This window comes from Pelodiscus sinensis, chromosome 1 (genome assembly GCF_049634645.1).
Source record: "Pelodiscus sinensis isolate JC-2024 chromosome 1, ASM4963464v1, whole genome shotgun sequence".
NCBI classification, from domain to species: domain Eukaryota; kingdom Metazoa; phylum Chordata; order Testudines; family Trionychidae; genus Pelodiscus; species Pelodiscus sinensis.
In genome coordinates, this window is record NC_134711.1 from 143,738,328 (window position 1) to 143,766,074 (window position 27,747).

General features: G+C 46.4%; 1 protein-coding gene across 2 annotated transcripts in view; it reads right to left on the reverse strand.

Annotated features, from left to right (window-relative positions):
* VANGL1 (VANGL planar cell polarity protein 1) overlaps nt 1-27,747 on the reverse strand; it is a 63,408-nt gene that overhangs the window by 18,013 nt on the left and 17,648 nt on the right. For both annotated transcript variants that reach the window (XM_075905819.1, XM_075905815.1), the window contains exon 4: nt 26,753-27,360. In XM_075905819.1, coding sequence (XP_075761934.1) covers nt 26,753-27,360 — 608 coding nt within the window. The remainder of the gene's footprint in view (nt 1-26,752; nt 27,361-27,747) is intronic.

The window sequence follows — 27,747 nt, forward strand, 5'->3', positions numbered from 1 at the left end:
AGGGTCAGGACTACCCTCAGTCCCCTGGCGCTGCTTCCAGAAAGTAACAGAGGGGCTATGAGAACTGGCCAGGAAGCTTCCTCCATCTTCTCAGAATTGTCCCCCAACTTTGCCCCCATCTTTACTCCCAGTGTCAAAAACCCAAGGGAAATTCACACACAAAACCTCTCTGCAAGCACGGAGGCCAGGGACACTCACAGCACTGCCCTGTATTCGTGTGTAGCTCCCAAAACTTTAGTGCTGCAAACCCTGGAAACCCAGGATGAAGATGACATTTTCCACACAAACTGGACTCTGCTCACGGAAGGACGGCAGCAGGGACTGGGAACATCAGTACCTTTATCCCTCGCTCCACAAACTGGGTGCTGGGTTCCCTGTGCCTGCCACAAACTCCAAATCAGCATATTCATATGAATCTTCACCACTGCTGATTGACAGAGATTAAAAGGAGGAAAATGGCATTGTGCTCTTCCACTGAACCTTTCTCTAAGGAGGCAGTCAGGGTGCAGGGGTAAGTTGTTTCAGACTGCTGGCGGCAGCAGCAGCATTACGGGTTTAGATCTGAGAACACATGCTAAAAACGGCTTAAGAACCCTGTTCAACTCCTGGGCCAAAACAAGATCATCCGACTATTGCAACGGCAACAATATTTCATTTTAGTTTCCATGGGTTATGGTCTCGTTCTTTCAAACGACAGGAAAACCACATTTTCTTGTCAAGCAAAAGTCTGCAGGCCAGATTAAGTGCTCAGAATTCCCTGCCCACCAAGCCTGCTCAAGAAATGCACTGGGGTAGCTTAGAATTTGGCAAGTTTGCTTTAAGCACAAGGAACAGAACCCCAGGAAGTTGCTGACCAATCTTTTCAGCTAGCAAGGGGACCCACACTGCCAATCCTTGATTTCTCCTGTCCTGAGAGGGAAGGCATCCCCAGCCACAGAAAATCCAGTCAGGAGCCACATACAAGTGAGAAGCAAACAAAACAAACCCTCGCTAGTGTGGTCCCTGACTGAGAAGGAGAAAGACACTCCCCACATTCCTCTTGCACAACAGAGCCTAGGGGGGGCCCACGCCAGTAATTTTGTGTGGTCCAGCCCCACGGTGGGGTGGCGGGCGAAGAGGGGAGGGAGAAGAGGGCTGGAAAACCAGCACAGGCTTCCCAATATTGGGGAGGGGGTGGCTGCAGACAAGCCAAGGGGCTACATCTGGCCCCCAGGCTTGAGATTCCCCACCCTGTTGTAAACACTTCACCTCCAGCTCTATTAATGGCATGTGTAGTAGTGGCACAGTTCACACAGACATAAAGGATTCATTGGACTGTCTCCAGAAATTGCTTCCTATGTCAGTTTCTTCTCTCCCTTTAAAAGACAGCTTAGGAAATCAAGTGCAAGAGGTCTATATTAATGCAACATTAATGTTACAGTGTTTAAAAAATATCCAGCTAGTTAGGAAACTCAAATTTCCAATAGCAGGGTTCTCTCAGCTGCTTTGAGCATCCCAAATATTTTTGGCATACATCACACAGAACGTCAAGTTAAAAGTTTAATAAGATAAAACTAATAAAAATGCTCTGCAAAATGGCCATGGTAACAGTTCAGTAGGTATTTTATAGAATCTTAATTAAAAAGTTCAGGAAATATAGAAGTTTTTTTCATCTGATGCTTTTTAAAAGTCTTTGTAAGTCTATCACAAATGTGGTTAGTGTCTTTTTTTTAATTTAGTCCACACTGGTGATAAAAAGCATGAAAAAGTTACATTTTAAAAAGGAAGTTTCATAAAAGGAGAATTACTAAAAATCAAGTTGAGTTAGCTCTTGCCAAGGACATTAAAATAAACAAGAGGGAAGTATTTTAGCTATATAAATGAAAAATAAAGAAGGATGAGATTAAGCTGCTATGAAGTGTGGATGTGAAGAAGTTTAAAGATAACCTAGGTATGGCCCCAAAAATAAATTAATACTTGGCGTCTATTTTCCATAAGGGTGATAATATGGAACATGGGGATGTAAGTCAGGATGGTTAAATGTATAGAAATGGAAGGTATCACATCTGGAAGAAAAAAATTGAAGAACTTAAGGTGCTAACATCAGGGGAACCTGATAATTTCCATCCCAGGATATTAAAAGAACTGACATGTGAACATTGCTCATCCGTTAGCAAAGATTTTAATAAGTCTATCTATTCAGGTGTAATACTATATGGAATAGCTAAGGTCATATCTATATTTAGAAAAAGGAAGCAAAAGAAAACAGACCAGAGAAATTAGACCTGTTAGTCTGATCTGAGCAGTATGCAAGACTTTAAAATAAATTATGAAGGAAAGAACTGTTAAATTCATGGAGGCAAATGGTAAAGGGAAGATAATGCAACATACCGTTACCAAATATATGATTTTTAAATAAGATAAATGCAGCAGATTTAATATACTTGGACTTTAAGTAAAGCATTTGACATGGTACCACATGAGAAATTGTTAAATTAGAGAAGAAGGGGATTAGTGTGAGAACTGTAAAGTGGATAAGAAACTGGCTAAAAGGGAGAAGGCAACGAGTTGTGCTAAAAGATGTACTATCAAACTGAAGGGAGATTACTAGTGGATTGATCTTGGGATCAATCTCATTTAATATTTTTATGAATGAGCTTGGCACAAAAGAGTAGGAATGTGCTAGTGAAATTTGCTGATAAAAAGTTGGAAGGCATCGACAATACAGAGGAGTATCAGGCTGTGTCTAGACTGGCTAGTTTTTCCAGAAAATCAGCCGCTTTTCCGGAAAAACTTGACAGCTGTCTACACTGGCCGCTTGAATTTCCGCAAAAGCACTGACTTCTTACTGTAAGAAATCAGTGCTTCTTGCAGAAATACTATTCTGCTCCTGTTCAGACAAAAGTCCCTTTTGCGCAAAGCTTTTGCACAAAAGGGCCAGTGTAGACAGCTCAGATTTGTTTTCCGCAAAAAAGCCCTGATCGTGAAAATGGCGATCAGGACTTTTTTGCGGAAAAGCGCGTCTAGATTGGCATGGACACTTTTCCGCAAAAAGTGCTTTTGCAGAAAAGCGTCCATGCTAATCTAGACGCTCTGTTCTGAAAATGCGTTTAACAGAAAACTTTCCGGAAAATCATGCCAATCTAGACGCAGCCTCAGAGTATTGCCAGTCTGGGTAGACAGACACATGCTAGCTCTGCTCAAGCTAGCACACTAAAAACAACAGCGGGGAGGCAGTGGCAAGGGTACAAGCCTACCCCCTTTATGGGTCTGAAGTCGGATGGCTAGCCTGTGCCACAAGCTATCTTTGGCACGCTTGATTGAGCAGAGCTATTGCACATCTGTCTATCCCGACTGGAAGACATGCTTCCAAGATGGAGTACTGACACAGTCTTAGAATCTAACAACTCTGTGTCCAGTTATTATTCATTTGTATTACCATAACACCTAGAAGCAGAACAGATTTTTAAATACATATGTAAAAGTCGTTAGTGCTCACAGAGCAAAGAGCTAGCCCATCTTACTGATGCCAATTCACATGTGAGGTTGGCACAAGGAACTGAAAGAAATCAGTCACTGCCTCTCCTTAGCCACACCAATACCACACACCAAGAACACCCAGTGAGAAATGAACCAAGGCCTGGTCAGATGTCCACAACTCTCGTTACAGGCTTGAGCCAGTTCTCACTAAAGCTAACAGTTCTTGGATCAAATCCCAGGAGGAAGCAGGAACTGGATCAGAGATTTAGGATTCTGCCAAGCATGCTACCCGTATGCCATGCAGACTGTCTCTGCACCATGGTTTTGTGAAGTGGCTGAGTGTCCCTATGAGAGTGAGAGAGAAGACTAACTTGTTCATTAAGAAAAAACACAAAACAAACAAACTACCAACTGCCAGTGCTGAAACAGGCCTAAGCAGTGAAAGGCCTCCTTTATCAATTGATCAACTAAGCTAGGGCAGTGCTGACCAACGCACAGAGAAGGCAATTTAAACCAAAGGATGGTTTTGGGAAGTTGAGCCACAATGTCTCAAAATGAATGGCTCAGCAGGCACTCGGATCCTGCACTGTATCTCCCTGCCTAGTGCACACAGGGGCAGTAAGCAGCAGCACAAACTAGCTTGGCCATTCCAGCTTCCTTACAGTAATGTCAGCCCATCTGCCCTTCACTACCAGTGCTCTCTGGAGGCTTGAATTAATCAATCCCAGTGAACCACCTGCAGGCTAACTACTACTGGGGAAATATGAGGTCTCATATCAATGCTAGCTACAGGAGTTAGCCTTAGGAAAAATAACTCAGCACCAGGCAAGCGAGGAGGAACAGTTGCCAAAATGCACTGGGAGAAGAGGTCTGGAAGGCTCTGAAGATTACAAATGAGTTTGAGTCTCATGCCTAAGTCAGTGATTTCAACCCAGACTCAGTCTGTAGTGAACAGCGGTTATTATGCAACATATGGGGGCTTATGAGAAAAGTGAAGTGATGGCCTCCATTCCTGCTGTCCAAACCACTAATGGTTTCCCCCTTGCTAGCAGCGGTGCCAAAAACTGACCATGACAGAGAGTAAATGTCATTTTCACTGTGGAGGTGGTTTCTTTAGGTCGGAGTGAGGCACACAATTGTCTTCTTACAGGAGGGATGAGCCACTGAGTACTGCTGTTCTTGTTCTGCAGAGCCCAATGCTGTCCCCTCCATGCTGTCTACCAGCACTGACAGCTAACAAGTTTGTTTCAATATTTAGCAGTAATCCTCAGAAGTTGCAGAAACAACCTGTTCTCTCAGGCTTCTTACTAACCTAAAACACCAGCTCCTAAAGAACATCAACAGGGGGGGGGGGGGGGGGAGGGTGTCATGTACTGTATACATTTTAACTTCCCAAATGCATTTTAGTGCATTTTAGTGTAAGAGAGAATTTCTAGCTTTGGATTAAACTCCCCCCAAAGCACACTGGATAAAGAGCTAGAAAACAAAGACAGGCCCCAAAAGAGCACGGGGTATGAATAAATAACACCTCCCCTCCAAATTCTTGTTTCCTAACAAAGAAAGCTGTCCATACCAAGTGCTCAGCTCTTCCAAAAAGACTCCCAAGCCCAACAGAAGCTCATGCCTATGATCTCAGACCTTTAAAAAACAATTTTTTCTGTAATTCAAGGATTTTTTGTTTTGATTACATTAATAAAAGTAATTTTTACTCCTAAAACAGAAGTTGTGCTCTGCCAAAACCAGCAACAAGTAAGCAAGCATATCCTGGGTCAGGTTAACCTGTGCCAAATTGGAGCTGGGCATGCAAACCAAGGGGGGCAGCAGCTTGGACACTCACAGTCTTGGGCGCCTATAATGAAGAGATCAACTCCGTCCCTTTGCTAGATGACCCTCGCTACTATGTGCCTTGCAGCACCCAGGAAACAGCTAGGATATAGAAGCATCCTGACCATGCTGCTGTCAATCAATGGCTCTGAAACTGGCCATATATCCATGGCTGCTGAAGGTGGGGAGTGGTATAGAGTAGGGCTGTCAATTAATTACAGTTAACTCATGTGATTAACTCAAAAACATTAATCGTGATTAATGACAGTTTTAATTGCACTATTAAATTATAATACCAATTGAAATGTATTAAATACTTAGGATGTTTTTCTAAATGTTCATGTGTATTGTATTCTGAGTTGTAATTGAAATCAAATTGTGTAGTTTATCATAAATATTTGCACTGTAAAAATTAACAGTATTTTTCAGTTCACCTCACACACGTACTGTAGTGCATTCTCTTTGTTCTGAAAGGGAAACTTATAAAAATTGGGGCTTTTTGGTTACAAACACAACAATGTAAAACTTCAGAGCCTACATGTCCACTCTGTCCTACTACTTGTTCTGCCAATCGCCAAGACAAACAAGTTTATTTACATTTACAGAGATAGTGCTGTCTCTTCTTATTTACAATGTCACCAGAAAGTGAGAATACGCATTTTCATGGCCCCTTTCTAGCAGGCATTGCAAGGTATTTACATGCCAGATAGACAAATTTTATTAAGAGAATGTTTAAAAGCAAGTTCTAATTACAAGTTTAACAGTTATGGAATGAAGAGGGAATCCAGTGACAAGTTTGGGTTGGGGGAAGGTGGGAACATAATGAGCAAGGTCGGTAATGGGCCACCTGAGCCCAGTGCGCTTATTCCATGCCCTTTTGCTGCATTACATCAAGTACCCGGTGGGAGTGACCCACACAAGTAGTGAACCCGATCACCCTGAATATACAAGTTGTGCCCCGTACATGGGTTGACCACTACATATGCAGATTCTGGTGGATGATAGATGGGGAATTGCAGCAAGTGGATTTTGAGCTACAAACAGAATATAAAGAATGTGTCCTGCAATGCCCTGGATTCAGGTGAGTGGTTGTTTATAAAACAGTTGTGAGGGAGTCTCCCCTTAGCAACAGGCAAACTGTGGGTAATAACACAGTCTGTAGTATTAGGGTAAGTGCGCGCCCCACGTTGTGGCCTATATCTATGTCCTCAGTTATTCTAGAGGGTTGAAAATATATTATCGCTCCAGGGATGAAGCCTGTGCTTTCCCCAGTTTTGACCCTCGTCAGGATTTCTGTGGTGCCCCCCATTGTGAGGCCTATGATCACTAGGGGAGTGAAGCGGGGCAGTTTAAGGAGGCCCAGAATCTTTTGGTGGGGAAAGGCTCTCTCAGGTCTTCTGTGTCCCTCGTTGTCCTCGTCCTCTTTTCTTCTTGAGCGCATATGTTAGGGGAACATAGCCTTCCGGGGGGACAGGGGGGAAAGAAGGTGAGTGGAGTGCCCCGGTATGTCCCCCTAAGTGGGCGGTAATAACTCAGTGCATGGGGGAAGAATGCAAAAATCCCCTCTCCTAGGCTCGAGACATTACTAAATAATCTTTACACCCCTTCATGCTTCAACCACCATTCCAGAGGAGATGCCTTCATGCTGATGAAGCTCATTAAAAAAATGTGTTAATTAAATTTGTGACAGAACTCTTTGGGGAGAACTGTATGTTCCCTGCTCTGTTTTACTCATTCTGCCACAGCAGTCTCAGATGCCTCACCACATGTTCATTTTAAGAACATTTTCACTAGGGATGTCACCATGTAGTCGACTACATGATTAACCAATAAACTGGAACTCATCAGTTAATCTTATTGACTACACGCATTCCTACCCCCTTCCCCACAGCCTCTGTATCGGGGCAGCGAGGGAGGGTGCGTGTGGAGCGGGAACCAGTACCTGTGAGGTGGCGGCTTTAAGCAGGCTCCCCATGGGCACCGGATCTGCTTCTCCTTCCTCCTCCCCGCACTGCTGCCTCTGATGGAATTTTTCAACTGGCTCCCCTTGCGGACCAGCTCCCACCTGTCCCATGCTGCTGCCTCTGATACCGACTAGCCTGCTGTCTCAGATGATGAAAATGAACATGCATCAGTCCTCACTACTTTGGATTGTTATCAAGCAGAACCCATCACCAGCATGATTGTAGGTTCCCTGGAATGGTGACTGAAGCATGAAGGGACAAATGAATCTTTAGCACATCTGGCACATAAATATCTCGCAATGCCCACTGCAACAGTGCCATGAGAACACCTGTTCTCACTTTCAGGTGACATTATGAACAAGAAGCGGGCAGCATTATCGCCTGCAAACAGGGCTGGATTACCCAATAGGCAGACTAAGCACGTGCTTAGGGCACCAGCAAAGCAGGGGCACAAAAAAAAAAAAAAAAAAAAAAAAAGATGACAGTATAGTATTGTTTTTATTTTGAATTACACATGGGGGAGAGGGGGACGCCATAATCTTTTCAGTGCTTGGGGCCTCTAAAGGTCTTAATCGGCCCTGCCTGCAAACAAGGCCTATTTGTTTGCGCAATTCACTGAACAAGAAGTAGGGCTGAAGGGACTTAAAAGGCTCTAAAATTTTACTCTCTTTGATTTTTGAATGCAGTTTTTTTGTATGTAATTCTATACTTGTAAGTTCAACTTTCATGTTATCTGAACTGGAATTCATTTGCAAATTCAACCCTATCATCTTGGGATTAAATAAGGATCTCAACTGGTTAATGCATTACAAAGGCAATTTCCTCTCTCTGGATATTCAGATCTCCACACCAAATGCTGTGAATGACTCACTTCCACCCTGACTTCATTAACACAAGCAACTTCTCCCTTATATATACTCCTGCTTCTGTAACTTCCACTCCAGTTCACCTGATGAAGTGGGGTTTGCCCACAAAAGCTTATGCCCTAATAAATAGTAAGCTTATGCCCTAAATAAATAGTCTCTACGGTGCCACAGGACTCCTCTTTATTTTTATAGATACAGACTAACACAAGTACCCCTCTGAGACTTTTCATGATAAAGAGAGATGGCAGTACAGTACCTGTACTAGATTAATTGAAAAATATTATGTTATTTACAGTGCAAATACTTCTAATAAAAAATTAAGTGGGCATTGTACATTTTATTGTTGTAATTTAAATCAATATATTTGAAAGTGCAGAAAACATCTGAAATATTGAAATAAATGTTATTCTATTATCGCTGAACAATGTGATTAATTACATGAGTAATGTTTTAATCATGCAAGTAACTGCAATTAATGTTTTAAATTGCTTGACAGTTCTAGTATGGGAGCTTCAGGGGATAGCAGAGTTAGTCTGTTACAGAAAAAACCAACAAATGGTCTGGTAGCACTTTATAGAGTAACAAAACATGTAGATGGTATCATGAGCTTTCATGGGCACAGCCCACTTCTTCAGATGACCGGAGTTATGAGTAGGGGACATGAAAACTCGAAATAAATAGGAGAAGGAGAGGCGGGAGAAAAAGAAAAAAGGGAAAAAGGAAGGGGCGTGTGAGACAGGGCATCATTAAGTATCTGGAGAATGGGTACTTAAACCTAAGCAGATCAAAGTAGATAGATAGATGCTAAGACAGGAAGGATACCACTCACAGAGCTGTTAGCACCTTCAGTGGTTATGAAGTAGGTAGTGTCCTAGCCAGCCAGTTCTAGTATAAAGACTCATCCTTCTACACTGAAATCAGCACTAACCTAAGCGATTATCTCTACTGACATAAGTGGATTTGTCCCAATGCATACCTGCTGTGGATTTAGACCTTAAAAAAAAAAAAAAAAAAAAAGAAAGAAACCCGCAATAAACATTTTTAAAAAATGCAGAAAAATGTAAACTCAAGCTTTCGCTGATTAGGGACAGTAAGACGTATGTTAATCATGTAGTCGAGAAAATTTTTGTTGACTACATGACTAATCGATAAGTGTTAGCACTGAAAGCACTCTGTCCCTGCTCATGCCAGGTTCCGGGAGCTATCCCTGCTGCAGGTCTGCAATACAAGTATTTTAGGAGCAGGTGGGGGGAGGTAGCCCAGCTCAGGCCCTGCTTGCGCAGGAAAGTATTACTGCAGAGCCATAGCTGGAGGTAGCTCCCAGGACCTGGCACAAGTGAGGACTGAGCTGGGCTGCTTGTCCCCCAGTTCCTAAATTACTTTTAATGCAGAGGTGCAGCGTGGGTGGCTCCCAGGACTGCCGTGAGCCAGGACTGAGCCAGGTTGCTGGCCAGACCTCTAAAAAAATTTACTGGAAGAGCTGGGAGAAGGAAGGGGCAGCAGGGGGAGAGGAGAGATGCGTGTAATCGGTAGCATTAATCAATAAGCTTTTGTTTATTGGTTAATCATTTAACTGACTACACTATGACATCCCTACCTCCGATCCACCCCCCTTTTTAAGTATGGAAAAGCATATTCTATTTCCTGTATGTGTCATGCAAAATTCAGTCAGCTATTTGAAAATTCCACGTTTTCCATGTTCCAAGTTGTTAAAAAAAAAAAGTGTGTGTGTGTGGGGGGGGGGGGGTATAAAATGATGTAACTAAATCTCTGTAACCACTCAAGAGATCTTGGAGTCATTGTGGATAGTTCTCTGAAAACTTCCACTCAATGTGCAGTGGCAGTCCAAAAAGCAACCAAAATATTAGGAATCATTCAGAAAGGGACAGAGAATATTTTCTTGCCTTAGTATAAATCTATGGTATGCCATATCTTGAATACCACATGCAGATGTGGTTGCCTCATCTCAAAAAAGGTATTTTGGCAATGGAAAAAGTTCAGAAAAGGGCAACAAAAATGATTAGAGGTATTGAACAGCTGCCATACGAGGAGAAATTAATAAGACTATGATTTTCAGCTTGGAAAAGAGACAACTAAGGGGGAATATGATATAGGTCTTATCTATAAAAATCAGACAAGTTGTGCTCATAAGAGTTTTACTTTGTACCCTACCTCCAAACAGGACAGCCAACTTGAGTTAAAGCACCACTACACTTGAAGTAAAGGTTGAGTGTATGTGGAAGGGATCGCAGCGGAGAAGAGTGATTTTTTATTTAAAAATCAGATTTTTTATTTAAATTATTATACATTTTCTTTAACAATCAACCTGTTTAAAAATGAAATGTGAATTTAATACAGAATGCGTTAAGGCCTAAACCTATTATAATCTCTTAAGACATTTAAGTAAAAAGAGAGATGCTGAATCCATAAACCTCTATGCAAAACTGTGCCAAAGATGCTTTTCTATAATAAAGAATTGAGAAAAAACATCTAATTTTGGAGGTCAAGCTCAATAAATATGGCACATCAGGTCAAATACTATGTTAAGGGCTTGTTTTGTTTAATTAAAAGATTGTATATGCTGTTTTACATTTAATTCTAGTTATCCTAATGCAGCTCGACCCAAATGATCAGCAAAAAGTTAATTTTCTAGTGAAGCAGAAATATTCACCATTTTCTAACATACTAAAATGTACAATAAGAATCAGAAAAATCTTATAATCGCTTACATAAATGTTCATAGGTACAGTATAGTGTACCCACCAAGGTCAAAAAGTTGTACTAAATCTAGTACAAATGCTTATTTAGTTGTCAATCAACATGCTTTAATGGTTATATCAGCCTATGAGAATGCACCTTTCTTTTGAAAAATAACTGAAGTACGAATGGAAAAGTGATTATAATTGATAATTTAAATCAAGGCATTACACTTGGAGATTTAAATCATTATTTAAATCGCCTTGATTTAAATCAATCAACAGTGGAGGGGACCAAGTTATATACAACACTCAATGCAGTGAATACAGGCAGTCCCCGAGTTACACGGATCCGACGTATGTCGGATCCGCAGTTACGAACGGGGCTTTTCTCGCCCCGGAGGACGTGAGCGGCGGGACACCCAGATGCACCGTGGTCCCGCCACCCGCGTCCTCCGGGGTGAGAAAAGCTGCTCCACGTCTCCCTGGTCTGCAGGGAGACGGGGAGCAAAGCCTCGGAGGACGCCGGCAGCGGGACAGCTGCGGCGCGTCTGGGCTGTCCCGCTGCCCGCGTGTTCCGCGTCTCCCTGGTCTGCTGGGGGTGGGGGAGCAGCTAGTGGGCCCCCTCTCCCCAGCAGACCAGGCTTTTCTCCCCGACGACGCCTGGGGTAGAGCAGCTGGGGCGCTGCCGGGTTGGTCCCGCAGCGCCGCTCCTCGGCGCTACTGGACCAACCCGGCAGCGCCCCAGCTGCTCTGCCCCAGGCGTCCCCAAGTCAGCCGCTGCTGAAACTGACCAGCGGCTGACTACAGGAAGCCCGAAGCAGAGTTGCTCTGCCCCAGGCTTCCTGGAATCAGCCGCTGATCAGTTTCAGCAGCGGCTGACTTGGGGACACCTGGGGTAGAGCAGCTGGGGTGCTGCCGGGTTGGTCCCCGCAGTGCTGAGGTGCGGCGCTACGGGACCAACCCGGCAGCGCCCCAGCTGCTCTGTCCCAGGCGTCCAAATTCAGCCACTGTTGAAACTGATCAGCGGCTGATTCCAGGAAGCCCAGGGCAGAGCAACTCTGCTTCGGGCTTCCTGTAGTCAGCCGCTGATCAGTTTCAGCAGCGGCTGAATCTGGACGCCAGTTCCGACTTACATACAGATTCAACTTAAGAACAAACCTACAGTCCCTATCTTGTACGTAACCCGGGGACTGCCTGTACAAACTTGCAGAATGACTTAGTCATCAGTAGAGACTGCATTCCCTAGCAGTTGTTACGTAAGAGGCGGCTCTGGGATTCACTGCCATTTTACTTTCATATTATATATCTAGCATGTATTTGAGAGAGTTTGTGAATGAGCCAGTCTGTCTGTCTGTCTGTTTGTTGACAAAGTCCTCCTAAATGGTAAGAGCCACCAAAATCGGTATGCCGCTTCCTCTTATCATAATTTACAGCAAGGTAAGGATTTAGTTGTGTCAGGACAATGGGACATGCCTGGAATGGGACTGCTTCTCATAAAACCAAACAGAAAAACGACAAAATCCCCAGGCAAGTGAAAGAGGTTGTACCCTCCCTTCCCCCATCTAGAACTGACCCAGCCCCCTAGCCTCCCACTCCCCCCCACCATGGGTCCTTTAGGAAGGGGACTGAAGCTCTCCCCTTCTATTTATTTATACAGGGACACAGAACACCATACAGAAATCACTAGTCAGGTGAAAGAGGCTGGCTGGGGGTGCCCCCCTGCCAGTCCAGGACTGCCCCAGCCCTGAGCCTCCTACCTCTTAGGTGTCCCTGAGGGAGGGCAAGGAGGCCTGAAGCTCTCCCTATCCCCAATTCATACAGGAACATTGCTGGCTGTTCCCTTTCGGTAAGAGGGGAAATGGCACAGTTTGCCGCATTCCTCACTCTGGCTGAGGAGTGCAGGGGGCAGACGAACCTGGACGCGCCCCAGATGGGGCACATGCATCCCTCCCCCGGCTGTGCCTGCTGGAGCTGCAGCAGCCACAGACACACTTCTCACCTGGCCCCAAGTTGCAGCCTCTTTTCTCGTGGCAGCCTGCAGACTGCACCCCTCCTTCCCCACCCCAGAGCAAGGATTTAAATAAAAACAAAAATTGAGTTAAAGGGGCTGTGTGGGGCGCACGTGTTTTGCAAACTGCACTGTCTGCAGCGAAGAGCCGCATGCGGCTCGTGAGCCGTGTGTTGGCCACCTATGTTCTAGTATATATATCCTAGTACCCCATGATTTGTTGCATGGGAGACTATACCAAAGGATTTGGGGGTTTGTTTTTTCAGTGTTAGTGGGAGGCTGACAGTTCAGAAGAGGCCCTCTGGCCTTTTGCGTGGCATAGACAACAACAGACAAGGAAGAGAGATGACAAACCTATAAATACAGGGTATACTGAAGGGCATGTACATGGACAGGAGTGCACAGAGTCTGCAGAACTAAAACACAGAAAATCTCTGCCAACTAAAAGCCATGGCATTTTCTCTGCTACTTCTTGTCTGGAAGACACAGCCCATCAGTCTGCCCTTCAAGAGGTCACATAGTAAGAGGAAGAGAAAGCCAGGGATTAATAATTGACTCTAGGCCCCTCACCTGCAAGTACACATTCGGGACTGTTCAAATATTAAGTTACAAGTATTCCAAAAATGTGAAACCATCACTTCAGGGAATAAAGGTCACTCCCCAGTCTCTGCTGCCTTGAGCTGCTGTAGTAGCGGAGAGCAACTGTTGCACTGGCTGATGTGCATCACACGCTGCTCCATGCTCACATTATGAGGATGCAAAGCAAGCAAAAGAGAGTGTTCAGGCTCCCTTGCAAGGCAAAGGCTGCAACCCATGAGCTTGCAAGGCCCCAGGGTTGCATCCTCATCTCATTAGGGCTTTGTCTACACTATACAGTTTTTAGCGACACACGACATGGCCGATAAAGCAGGGCTTACACTGTGGCTCCTGCTGACAATGCTGGGCAGGACGGGGAGGTGAATGATGCCATTAAGGGTCACACAATGGATGGGGCAGAGACAGGAATAGGACCCAGGACATCTCAGCTCCCAGTTTCTTACCCTGACCCATAGCCAAATGGATCTCGGGAAACAGGAGTCCAATTCTAGATGAAAAAAAGCTCCAGTATTTATAAATCTTTATAAAGCCCCAAGAGAGCACAAGTGTGTGTGTGTGTGTGTGCGCGCATGTGTGGAGTGGGTATTCCCAGTGTAGTCCCTTATAGCACAGACTTCCCCAGCAGGCTTTGTAAAATACTGATTAAAAAAAAATAATCTAGAATTGGAAACCATTTCCAATGGTGGTAGCATAAGGGAAAACTGCCCCTTACTGCCAGATCACCCTCCATCCGAACTCTTAGAACACTCGTTTGTAACAAGAGGGGGCTGGTAGTGCCAGATTTTGCCGCTGAACTCAGTCACCAAGAAATGCTCTGTTCAACAGCAGCACTGCTCCAACTGCCTTAAGACATCCGGATGCTCCCTTAGACAATGTACATTAGAGACGGCATCAGAGCAAGCTGCCAGACAGAGCAACCCTCATAAAAGGCAGCTAACTTAAGAAGTAAAATGCTCCAACCAACATTCATTCCCAGATGTGAAGGAGCCCACAATACCAGTTGCTGGGACGGCAGCAAGGACTTTGAGAGAACGCTAGCCAAGTCACTTCCATGCTACCGCAATTGCTGCCACTGCCACCTCCACAGCTGGATGACACGGGAGGCAGCTGCTGTTACTTGTGTACGCAAGCAAGTGGGGTTAGAGGAGAATCAGGTGGGTCAAGTCTCTTGGAAACCCTAAGAGCAACCCAAAGTCAGCTGGGTCATATTGTTATTTGGTGGGGGAAGTGTGCCTGGCTCTCAACGCAATTCCCAGGGGTCAAACGCCCTTCTCACAAACTACTGCTGACGTGCCTAGAGGGTTCAAGAACTGAAAGGGTCCGGAGACAAAAGAATTTGCCTGTCACCCCCTCGAGAGGGCTCCAAGCAAGTCACTGTGGCAACCCAGTGGCAAACATGAGCGTGGGGAAATACGGGCTGCCACAGTCTGTGCTAGACTTAGTCTGGAGTTTGACGGCCCTGGAGACTGAGGTCCTTCTGTCTGGCACTGGTCACTAGCATTAGCGGGCTACGCTGAGGCTGACTGCATAGCTTCTGAGTTAAACTGCATTTACATCCTCAGTGGCAACCAGCGTCTCACTAGCACAACACTCCACTTCCTAGGAAGTTCTGGGCTGGCGAGCGTGATGAAGCAGGGAAGATGTGGGGAACAAAAATAGCAGAGAAGAGCTGTATTGTACAGAAGCAGGTAGGATTAGCTTTGAGATGAGAACATTCAAATTCCACTAACATGAATATTGGAGAGATGGCACAGTTTAGCAGGGAAATGAGCAAGAGGGTGTCCTATTTCACTTCGGCTACTGGGTTTGACTGAAGAGTTGGGTGTGTTGCTCACGCCACTGTGCATATACTCAGCCTGTGGAACTTATTGCGACAAGAGGTCAGAGACTCCCATACCACAGCTGTATGGCCACAACTGTTTTTCTAACAGATATGCTCTAGTTCAAACAGGAATGAGTTCAGAGAAGTTCTGTGGCCTGTGTCATGAGGAAGGTCAGACTAGAGCACACTGATCCTCTCTGGCTCTTATAAGCTATGAACCTCACTGAGGAACAAACTGGCCAGATACATTAGGGAGTTTCTTCACCATTTGCAAGGAACATGGATGCATCCCTGCCAGGAGCAAGAGACAACTTTAATGGGCCATTGCTCTGATCTGTCCCAGTAAATCCTCTGATGAAGAATGGAGGCAAGTAGAAGATGCTCTATGAAGAGTGTGACAGGGTCAGGCCAGGGAGCTGCTGCAGAGAGAGGAAAAGGCAGCCCAAAAGAGTAAAAGCCCCTGAGAGAAGAAGCAGAGAACTGCAGCCCAATTAGATGCAGCTCAGAGGGAGCTGGCTCAGGCAGATTGGGGCCAGCTGACTTCTCTGCTGGCTGACCGAGGGCCTTTAAAAGCTTCAGCAGTTGGAGGCTGGGGGATGTGAGAGGACGAACGGAAGATGGTGGAGAGACAGAGAGGAAGAAATTGGAGAGAACAATCTGGATCAGCACTAAGTAAAGGCAGCTAGGGAGGGAGACTGTGGGCGCGCGTCCAGGCTCCCTACCATTGAGACCCGCTGCAAAACCCCAACCCCTGGGGCTAGGAGGAAGAGGCCTACCCAGTGGTGGCTTGGGGAAGAGGGGCCCTTGCCACAAGAGCTTACATTTGGAAGGCAGAGCGAAATGGCCAGTTAGGGATGCCAACGTGCAGACGACGACCCAATTAACCAATAAGGCTGGCCTTAAAACCTGACTCCCCGCGATCATCAGATCCACCTCTTTTGATAAGAGGCAGCAGCAGGGAGGGTGAGGGGGGCAGGAGGGAGCTGATTTGCGTGGGGAGCTAGCTTGTGTGCCTGCGCCACGGACCCCGCCCCCCCAATGCCTCCTACAGAGACAACAGAGAAGGGGGAGCAGGCAGGAGCTGGCTTAAAAGTAGCCTCTGTCCATGGAGAGCTCAGATCCCCCCATGGACTTTAGTAAGGCGTTTGATACGGTCTCGCATGATATTCTTATCAATAAACTAGGCAAATACAACTTCGATGGGGCTACTATAAGGTGGGTGCATAACTGGCTGGATAACCGTACTCAGAGAGTAGTTATTAACAGTTCATAATCCTGCTGGAAAGGTATAACAAGTGGGGTTCCACAGGGGTCTGTTTTGGGACCGGCTCTGTTCAATATCTTCATCAACGATTTAGATATTGGCATAGAAAGTACGCTTATTAAGTTTGCAGATGATACCAAGCTGGGAGGGATTGCGACTGCTCTGGGGGATAGGGTCATAATTCAAAATGATCTGGACAAATTGGAGAAATGGTCTGAGGTATACAGGATGAAGTTTAATAAAGACAAATGTAAAGTACTCCACTTAGGAAGGAACAATCCGTTTCACACATACAGAATGGGAAGCGACTGTCTAGGAAGGAGTACGGCAGAAAGGGATCTAGGGGTTATAGTGGACCACAAGCTGAATATGAGTCAGCAGTGTGATGCTGTTGCAAAAAAAGCAAACATGATTCTAGGACACATTAACAGGTGTGTTGTGAGCAAGACACGAGAAGTCATTCTTCCGCTCTACTCTGCGCTGGTTAGGCCTCAGTTGGAGTAGTGTGTCCAGTTCTGGGCACCGCATTTCAAGAAAGATGTGGAGAAATTGGAGAGGGTCCAGAGAAGAGCAACAAGAATCATTAAAGGTCTAGAGAACATGACCTATGAAGGGAGGCTGAAAGAATTGGGTTTGTTTATCTTAGAAAAGAGAAGACTGAGGGGGGACATGATAGCCGTTTTCAAGTATCTAAAAGGGTGTCATAAGGAGGAGGGAGAAAACTTGCTCATCTTGGCCTCTGAGGATAGAACAAGAAGCAATGGGCTTAAACTGCAGCAAGGGAGGTTTAGGCTGGACATTAGGAAAAAGTTCCTAACTGTCATGATAGTCAAACACTGAAATAAATTGCCCAGGGAGGTTGTGGAATCCCCATCTCTAGAGATATTTAAGAGTAGGTTAGATAAATGTCTATCAGGGATGGTTTAGACAGTATTTGGTCCTGCCATGGGGGCAGGGGACTGGACTCGATGACCTCTGGAGGTCCCTTCCAGTCCTAGTATTCTATGATTCTATGGACAAGGGCAATGGCAGAGTCGATCTGCATGGGGAGCTGTTTTTTAAAACTGGCTCTCTCTCATGATCCGGCTCCCACTTGCCACTCTGCACTGCTGCCTCAGATACAGAGGCAGCAGCACATGGTGGCAGGGGGCTCCCCAGGAGTGGGGTTGGGAGCACACTGGCTGCCGGCCCCACCCTCCCAGGACTATAGAATAGTTGTGTAACCACTAAGATTTAATGCATTTACACAGCTATTTAATTACACAATACCTAACATCTCTGTCAGTAGCCTCTAAGGAAAAAAGTTTGTGTGACTGGACAGAAAACACAGTGAGAGCATGTCACTCTAAGAGTTGCCTGGCATTAGTGAGCCATGCTTATGGAAAGGCTTAAACATGCAGACTTTTGTTTGAGGAACCTGCTTCCCTATCCTTTGTTGCTTTTCAGTGCATTCCCCTCCCCACACTCCAACTATGCTGGTAAACTCTGCCCACTACAGCAACTGGAAGAGCAGGGATACAGGAGGCAGCTTATCGAATTAGATCATTAAGTGCCAAAAACCCAGAGAGCCATTTGACAAGTGCCTGGCCTGCTGTTTGTTTAGGTTTGAGGACCGATGAAAGAACCTGACTGTACTGGATCCAGTCAGAACAGACTTTGCACAGGCTTGCCCTACACAGCCCTGCCAGTGCATCTTACTCCTGCTTTGCATTACAATACATGGTTGCGGCTGGCCACTTGCTACATATACCCCTATGGACAGTTATTTCACCTTCTAGGATAGTGGGTGGAGAGCTCTCTCTGAAGCCTTTCATGTAGTAACTGCAGCTGCTCTTTTGTTGATCCCTTTGTGCTAGCACCTCCAACCTGGAGCCATTCATACTACAAGAGGGAGATATGCCTAGAAAAGATGGGCAGAGTAGTAGCAGATGGGGGTGTAGCTACAACCAGTTTCTTTCTTGGCCTCTTGACTACAATTAAGGTCAAGTTAAATACCCCATATAGCTCTCAGCATGGATTCTATCCTAGCTCCGCAAGGGGATGGGCAAAAGATGACAGTGCTTTTCAAGTACCCAGGCTCTCTGGATTGAAGACAACCAAGTATATGTCCACTTCTGTGGACTACACTGCAAATGCTGTAGCCCAGCAACAGGCAACCTAGGCTAGCGAATGGGCTACATAAGTGTCCCTCCTTCAACTGAGTGGGCTGCAAGATTGTTGTAACCAAGACAGTTTCCCGGGAGAAAGTAGCTTTGCTCACTGCACTTGTATGCCTAGAATTTGCAGGGTGTGCGACTGAACTATAGCAGCACTTTGATTGGACGCAGAGGGAGTGCACAGCTCTCAGTCAGTGCTATGTGCAATCAGCACACACCCCACCTCACGTGCCTTTGACTACAGTAATATCGGTAGGAAAAAAACCAGCACGGACAGAAACCAATGGAATCTGGCAGCCCTGCGTATGGGCAATGGTAAATGCAACATCTCATGGGCTTCACACAGAATCCGGATGGGCTGCATGTAGCCCACGGGCTGCAGGATGTCCACCACTGTTGTATCCAGATGACCAGTAGCAGCTAGATTGAGATTGCATGCTGATCTCACAGGCAGTTTGTTGCAAGGGGTGAGCCCATGACCCTAACAGGTGAAAGGCTATGGCAGACCTGTGTTCGCTATCACAGAGCTGGCATTGTACAGAACCATATAATCATAAATGGGCAATTGTGCACAGTGTAAGAGGTAAGTATCATTATCCTCATTTTACAGATGGGGAACATAAGGCAAAGGGGCTTGCCCAAGGTCGCCCAGCAGGCAAGTGGCAGAGCCAGAAGTAGAAGTCCATCCACTAGATCCACCTATGCTAGCGCCCAGCCCAGAGAAGAATCTTCCCTCTACTTCTATTACGTACCTTTATTGCATATTTTGAGCGATGGCTGCATAAAAGAAATAAAGTTGTATTGCTAGTGTTTCTGAATTCCTCACTTTCTAATTTTTTTTTCAATGATTGAAATGGTCTAATATGGCTGCAAATTAATGGATTATAAAATCTTGGGGGCCAGGACCATCTTCATTGTGTGTGGATAGTGCCAATCACTATGGGGTCCTGATCATACACTGAGGCCTCGAGATGATAATACATTATTCACCACTTTAATTCTCGGGGGAGGGAGGGGTGTTAACGGGCAAATTTCTCAAATTTGAAACAGTCATTTTTGAGAGACTGACTTGTGAGACTGTGGAAGGAGTCACTAAAATTGGGAGCAAAGAGTGCATTCTTACTGCTTGCTCATCTGTAGACTCGATTTTGCAATTCAAGATGTCTTGCACCACAAATTCCGTAGCACATGAGATGCAAAGTTACAGAACTCCAGAGCTCAGGAAAAAGAGGCAAATCACTAATCAACTGTAAAAAACAGCATGTACTTTAAAGAAATATAAGTAACCTTGCTCATCCACACTAACAACAGATTTTATTACTACAAATTACTGACCTAGATCCCAATCCAGCAGTCAAATCCACAAATGCACACAGGTCCATCTTTAAGTAAGATAATAAATGCACTGTAAAGTGTATATAACACCTTCTAACATTAATCTTTGCCAGCAGGTGGGGAGAAGACAGTGGTTGTGACAAAGACTGGGACTTGGGGAGGTTCTATTGCAATCCAACAGTTAACTAAGTTTCTAGGTCAAACTGTTTTTATACAGGATATGGAAAAAGACTGGAGACAGCTGAGAGCAATTTCTCACTCCTGGAAAAGATCTCCCAGACTTTATTCAATTTACCCTGAACTTTGGAAGATTCTCCTTTACCACTGGAACATGCAATATATTACTAATAGTTAAGCAAAGTGAGAGTGTTTTCCAAAAGAGCCACGTAGAACAAAATAATAATAATAATCAGATTTCTAAGAGAAGACTAGGGAGGTTTAAAAGTGTTTAAGTAAACATGCAATCGCTGAAAATTTCAGCGGTTACACAGTGGGACAGGTGGCTCCCGAGGAGCTCATGCATGTGGGGAGCTGGCTTAAAAGTCGGTACAGAGGCAGCAGCGAGCGGGAGGGCAGCATGTAAACGGTTACGTTTTCATATCCCTACAGAAGGCCTATTACACATTCAGCCCATACCCTCCAGAGATTGATGCAGGTGCTTAACCATAAGCATAAAATCAATGGGAATAGTCACCTCTATATGGTTAATTTCAAGCATGTTTGCAAAGGAGGCTTTACGAATCCAGGAATATAAACCTAGGATTTCTTACCATTTTGTACTAAAACACTCAAAAGCAAGAATTTCACTTTTTCTTTAGGGAAAAATATACCCTCAAAGTAACTTTTAAAATTGCAGAACTCCTCTTATAACAGTGACATCTTCAACCTTCCCACCAACATGTGAAGCATTAGGCCTGCTCTATACTGGGACCTTAGGTCAAACTTCACTGAATTAGGTCAATTTTCTAATAAGTCCAAGCCACCCCGCCCATTCTGTTGACTTAGGGGCCACTAAAGTCTATTTCTGTACTGCTGCTTTTCACAAGCAGTAACAATAAATTTGACCTTGCATAGTCAACTTGAGGGTAATGCAGCTTCAGCGCTGTGAAAGTCGACGTTCTTGGCCTCCAGGTGTCCCACTGTGCCCCTCTGTGACTACTTGGCCAGGACTTTCAAATTTTCCCAGGGCTTTTCCTGTGCACCGGGAGAGCAGGAGAGTTGAATTTCATTTCCTGTGTGGCGAGCAAACCTGAGTGGGCAGCACACCTGACTATGAATGCCCAGGGTTGCAAACAAGCATCAGCATGGAGCATGCAGGAGATCCTGGACCTCATTGCTATGTGGGGAAAGGAATCCGTTCAGGCAGAACTACAAAGAAACGCTGATATCTCTGTGAAGATCACAAACAGCATGGAAGAGAAAGGACATGCCAGGGACGTCCAGCAGTGCAGTGTGAAAATAAAGTAGCTCAGGCAGGAGTGCCTGAAGACAAGGGAGGCAAACGGACAGTCTGGGTCATCACAAACATGCTGTTTCTGAGTGGCTGCAGGGAATTCTAGGGGAGACCCAACCAGTGTCCCAAGCCAGTCCATGGATTCCTCCCAAGACACTCCTCAGACAGCAGCGTGGAGGACAGTGTGGATGAGGAAGAGGAGGAGAAGAATGGCCAGCAGGTGAGTGAAGCATCCAATCTCACTGATAGGCAGCACCTTTTTCTAACTTTGGAGACAATCCCTTCCTCCCAGGACGTCTCGCTGGCAGGCCCTGATGGTGAGGGAGGGCACTTGCAGTGAGTTCATGTTTTTAATCATGCTACAGGTGGGTTAAGGCAATCGGGTGTGATCTGCAGCGGCCACTCTGCCTACACAGCAAGGGCTCCCTGGAACAGTTTGCTAACGTGTCTGGAGACAGACTGGGAGTCCTCCCTGCACATCTCCATGAAGTTCTCAGACAGGAACTCTTTCAGCCTTCTCACAAGGTTTCTGGGGAGGCCTTCCCACGCCAAGCCAGCAGGAAGCAGTCTGGTGTCACTGTAGCACAGAGCATTGCAGCATAAGGCCCAGGTTTCTGGCCCTGTTCAGTCAGCATCCTCTCCTTGTCAGTCAGTGTGATTAGGGGAAGACACAGCAACCTGGATGAAGCCCACGAAGCTATAACTGAAACAGCAGCAATACGCTTCCCCCTTTGCTCATCCTAGACAAAGCATTGTTTGAGCCCCTGCTCCGCTGCCATTCTACCACCATTCTGCACTTGCTCAGCCTGTAGTTGAACTGCTCCTGACTGTGGTCCAGGCTGCCTGTGTACGGCTTCATGAGTCACAGGAGCAAGGGGTAGGCTGGCTCTCCAAGGATCACTGTTGGCAATTCAATGCATCCAATGGTCATTTTCCAATCTGGGAAGAAAGTTCCCTCTTGCAGCTTTCTGATGAGGCAGGAGTTCCTATGTCATGCCCCTTTCCCAACCATCCCATGCTGGTGTCGGTGAAATGGTCCTGGTGAACCACCAGTGCTTGCAGCACCATTGAGAAGTACCCCTTGCGGTTTGTGTACTCCGTAGCCAGATGGCTGGGTGCCAAGACGGGTTTGTGTGTTCCGTCTCTTGCTCCTCCATAGTCAGTGGAGAGTTTTGCCATGTTGTTGGTCCCTATGTCCTGCACATTTCCCAGAGTCACTATCCTCTGTAGCAGAAGGGTATTGATGGCCTTGGCTACTTGGATCACAGCAGCCCCCACAGTAGATTTCCCCACTCCGAACTGATTCCCAACTGACCGGTAGCCTTAGTGTACAGAGGAATTCTTACTTTGGTGGTCATCCTTCAGTCTCTCTAGTTTGAAAAGCTACTCTTAGTCCTCTGCCTGATAAACACGCCAGCACTCATCACTGAAGAATTTTAGCATTACGTGACCTAAACTCTCACAACAGCAACAGAATATTTATGCTGATAACGTCTCTTACAGAGCTACAGGATTCTCAGACAAGCTAAGCCTCACTATGCCTCCATCTTGTGTGTTTTACAGGGGCAAAGAGTTGAACTGACTCAGGCACAGCCAGGAACAAGGACCAATACCCTGGCTCTTTCTCTGACCACTAAGCACCACTTCAAAGCAATCCCTTTGCTTTGCTAACAGTTTGCATGAGGCTGTGTTCATACAGCCACTTACACCAGCAGACACTAATCTCTCCATCTGCAGTAGATCTGTGCGTGCCACCGGGATCTGGACAGGATCAATTCAACAGATGCTTAATCTACACACTAGTTGACAGCATCTTCCCTTTCATGCTTGAGGCTGTTCCTTCCCCCAGCCTGAGGAGCTAACACCCAATCATGACTCACTATTTTCATGGAGTGAGGGAACCAGACACAAGCCAGCTCACCCTGAAAAGTCCTAGCTGCCTGGCCTTTCCCGCACCTGAGAGAGGCAGGCACTTTAGCACTAGGGGTCCCATCCTCAGGTGAGAGTCATACACTTGATGGTAACAGATGATATCTAGGAGGTGCAACAGCACTCAGGAAGGTCTAATAACTTATAGGCACTCTGGCCCCACTGAGACAGCTACAAAGTAGAGTGTACCATCCACCACCAATTGATGCAGCAAGTAATCTAGAAACCAAACTAAGTAGTAACACCACAGAGTAACTGAAAAAGCAGCTAGAGCTCACACATGGGGCTGACAAGAGCTGAAATAGAGTGCATGTCTTCAATTATCCTAAAAGGGGAGGGAGGAGCTGGGGCAGCTCTTTCTAAAGCAGTGTTTCTTAAACTTTTTAAGACCGAGGAACACCAAACAATATTTTTTTTTAAATGAAGAACATCCAGGATTTTTGTTGAGCAAAAATAAAAGAGAAAAAAAGGAAGGATGGCCATTTGAACTATGTTCTCCCCTCTGTTTACTATGCCCCTGACTCTCCAGGTCAAGATGGGCACATGACCAGAAGTAAAAATAACCCCCCCTAAGAACTTTTCCCATCATCCTCCTACCCAAAGGGAATGAATTTGGCCCCCACCAAACCCTCTCTCCTATGGTGCTGGTCTCTCCCCTGCAGGTGTCTGCCCTTCTGCTTCACCCCCAGAATTCCCTGGCACCTGCACCTTCCCTTAGCCCTGCACCCTCCTGGTGCTTCCTCCTTCCCTCACTGCCCCCTGCCCCCTTGCTCCCTGATGCCCATCCCCTCACCACCCTCTGCCCCAGTTCCCCTCATGTCCCTCTGTTCACCCACATATGACTTGCTCCATCCCCACCTTCCTCGTGCCCACCCCTCCTTTCAGCCCTTCTCCCAGCACCTCCACCTCCTCTTGCCCCCAATGCCCTTCCCCTCTCCCAGCATCACCCTGTCCCCTTCACCCTTCCACCCGCACTGACACTTTCCTCCCTCCTCCTGCCTTTTCCTCATTGTCTCCACTTGGCCCCCTGACATTTGTCTCTCCTCCACCCTGTTCCTTGGTGCCTTCCCCTTTCTTCTCCTACCCTACCTCCTCCCCTCAGCACAAGCCCCTTCCTTTCCCACCCTCCTTCCCCCTAGTTCTCTCCGAGCCCCTTCTCCACCTTTTGCCTTTCAGTTTGTGGGGCTGGAGTCTGTGGTCTGGCCCCAGAAGTCCCTGCAGCCCTGGCCCCAGCTGCTTCCAAGGCAGGACTGCTTGCCAGGCCTGGAGCTGGGCCACCAGCAGTGCTAATGTTAGTGCTGCATTCCAGTTCCCGCATCAGCTTTGGCTCCCATTAAGAAGAGCGTGGGGGGAGGGGAGAAACCCTCCATCCCCCCAGACCCGGCTTGCGGAGCGCAGCAGAGTGAACGGGTCCATGCACTGCCACTCCCCAAGTGGAGTGGGAAGAGGCAGGGGGAGAAAGGGCCGTGCACAGAGCGCACTGGCAGAGCCCGAATGTACCCGGTCCCTGCCGGGACTCTGGCAGCAGCTCCCAGGAATGGCTCACCGGCTCCAACCAGCACCTCTCCCCCTCCAGCAGCGGCAGCCGCCTGTGGATGGAGGAGGCAGGACTGGTGGCGCACAGCGGAGGCAGTCCCACAGAGGGAGGGAAGGGCCATACGGCGGGGGGAGGGGTTTGCCGGCCAGCGGCGCATGCTGCATGGGAGCTTGGAGCGCTGGACAATGCATGCCAACGGCAGCAGCCCTGGACGCCCGCGCAAAGCACCAAGGGAGCCACTTAGGTGCTGGGTGGAGGCGAGAAGTTGCTGCTGTGTTGCGCTAGCGCTGGGTGTCTTTAAATCCACGACTGTCCCGGAAAAAAAGGGACATATGGTCACCATATCTCCGCAGCACATCTCCAACTGCCTCACGGCACACCAGTGCACCACGGAACACAGTTTAAGAAACGCTGTTCTAAAGGAACTAGGGCTACATCCTAGAAGCTGTCATGGCAAAAGCTTCCTCAGCTGTATACCTAGGGCAATGGTTCAGGTAGGGGTACACAGAGATCTTCCAGAGGAAACGTCAACTCATCAAGGTATTTCCTAGCTTTACTACGGGATAAATAAAAAGCACTAGTCAAGTCAGTACAAACTAGGGATGTAAGCAACTAGTTGACTATCCGATAAGCATAAGCTGACTGGATAGTCAAGTTGTTCCCCCCCTGCCTGCTGCCTCTATCGGAGTCAGCAAGGGAGGGCAGCAATCAGGAGTTGGTACTGCAGGGGGAGATGGCTTAAAAGCTGGTTCCCCTCAGCACCATCTCCACAGGAGGCAGAGGAGTAGCGGGGGACTGGGTGCAAGCTAATTCCCAGCTCATGCCCGGTCCCTCCTGCTGCACTTCTGCTTTTTAAATGTATTAAGAGCTGCCAGATCCCCCACACTGCACTTCAGCCTTTAAAATATATTAAGACCTCGGTGGTTCTTAATACATTTAAAAAACAGAGTCGCAGCGGGTTTGGCTCACGGGCCAGGAGCTAACCCTGCTGCAGCTCTGCAGTTTCCCCCCTTATCGATTAGTCGATGGAAATTCCATTGACTAGTCAATTAGTTGATTATACACAATGTAACATCCCTAGTATAAACTAAAATTTCATACGACTTGTTGATACTACTCTGCATATTATACACTGAAATGTAAATACAACATTTATATTCCAGTGGATTTCTGTTATAATATATGATATGATAAAAATGAGAAAGTGAGCAATTTTTCAGTAACAGTATACTGTGACAGTTTAGTCTTTTTATGCCTGATTGTGTAAACAAGTCGTTTTTAAGTGAGGTGAAACTTGGGGTTGTGCAGGACACCTCAGACTCCTGAAAGGGGCACAGTAATCTGGAAAGGTTGAGAGCCACTGACCTAGGACATGCAGACAGAACCCCTTCACACCAAGCAGCTTCAAGATCCAGACACACAGAAAGACAGAGCATCCATGAATATAGACACCTCCCTGTGCCCTATCTTGATCAAAGGCTTAAGAAGCAAAATCATCAGTTTGAAAAAATTCCAATCTCACAAGCCTCTGATCGCTTAGCATAAGGATTCTTTCTTCTTGCCACCCAATGCAGGGGCATTTAGGGATTATTATTGGCCTAGGACTGAGGAGATCTGCACTCAACCCCCAGATTACAGCTTCTGTACCTCAGTCTCACTATCTGTGACTGGAACCTTCCTTTCCCACTCCACTGAGAAAGGAACCAATAGGTTTAATTGGTTAATCTTTATAAGTGATTTAGAGAGCCTATGGTAAACCATGCTAAAAGGATTGCATTCCGTGCTATTGCAACTGTTCTTTATACAGGATTTCCAGCCATTCCCCTGCCCACAACTTACCTCAGGTGTCCCAAGCTGTAATATCGCGACTCTCCATCCGTCGATCGTACCACCTTGACCGTGAACATGGGCTGCAGTTGTCTCAGTTCCAGCAACACTATGGCTAGATAGTGAATGAACAGGAGAGCGTCTACGAGAGACACAGCATACTGTACTATCCCCTGGTAATTGGAGTCTTTGGAGTCCAAGATGCGGACGCCATAGAAGAGCCAGTAGGAAAAAACAAACAGGAATATAAGGACCAACAAGAGGGCCCGGAACACAAACACTCTCGGTATATCCGCCTTCGGCTGACGGAAGAACAGAGCCCAGGTCCCAATCAGAAGAATCAGGAGTTTAAAAGCCACAGAGATGAATAGTCCCTCGCAGACGGTGCCACATGGCTCCAGCTCATCCCGCCACAGGATCTGGGGTAAGAGAATGAAGGCAATGGGGGTAAGGAAGACGAGGAGTCCAAGGACAGCAGCCACTGTTAAACCAAGGTAGCGTTTGCAATCCAAGCCAACACTGTCCTCCAGGTCCTTACTGATCCTGGCAATGTCCTCCTGGGAGATGCTGTGCTCCGAGGTGCCTGTGATCGCCGTTGTTGTCTCACCCCAGTTGTCATCCTGAAAGGGAAAGAGAACGAGGAAACATCCGTTTATATGAATTCCTGACATTCTGCATTTAGCAGCCAAAGAGCCACATGGTTGCCTAAGAGAACTGGAAACAGACACAACAGAGCAGAACAGCAGGTTTAGAATCTCAAAAAATGATTCACTGACAACAACGCAAAAGGCTGGGAAGCAGGGTAAATGGTCTAATCAAATCTGGAATCTTTCCCTCCATCTACAAAGCCAGGAGAGGGGATTCAACATAAGAACTTAAGAATGGCCACAGCGGGTAAGATCAATGGTCCATTTAGTCCAGCATTCTGTCTTCTGAAGCTGGCTAATACCAGGTGTTGCACAGGGAGGGAGCACAATAGTTGATCATCAAGTGATCTGTCACCAGTT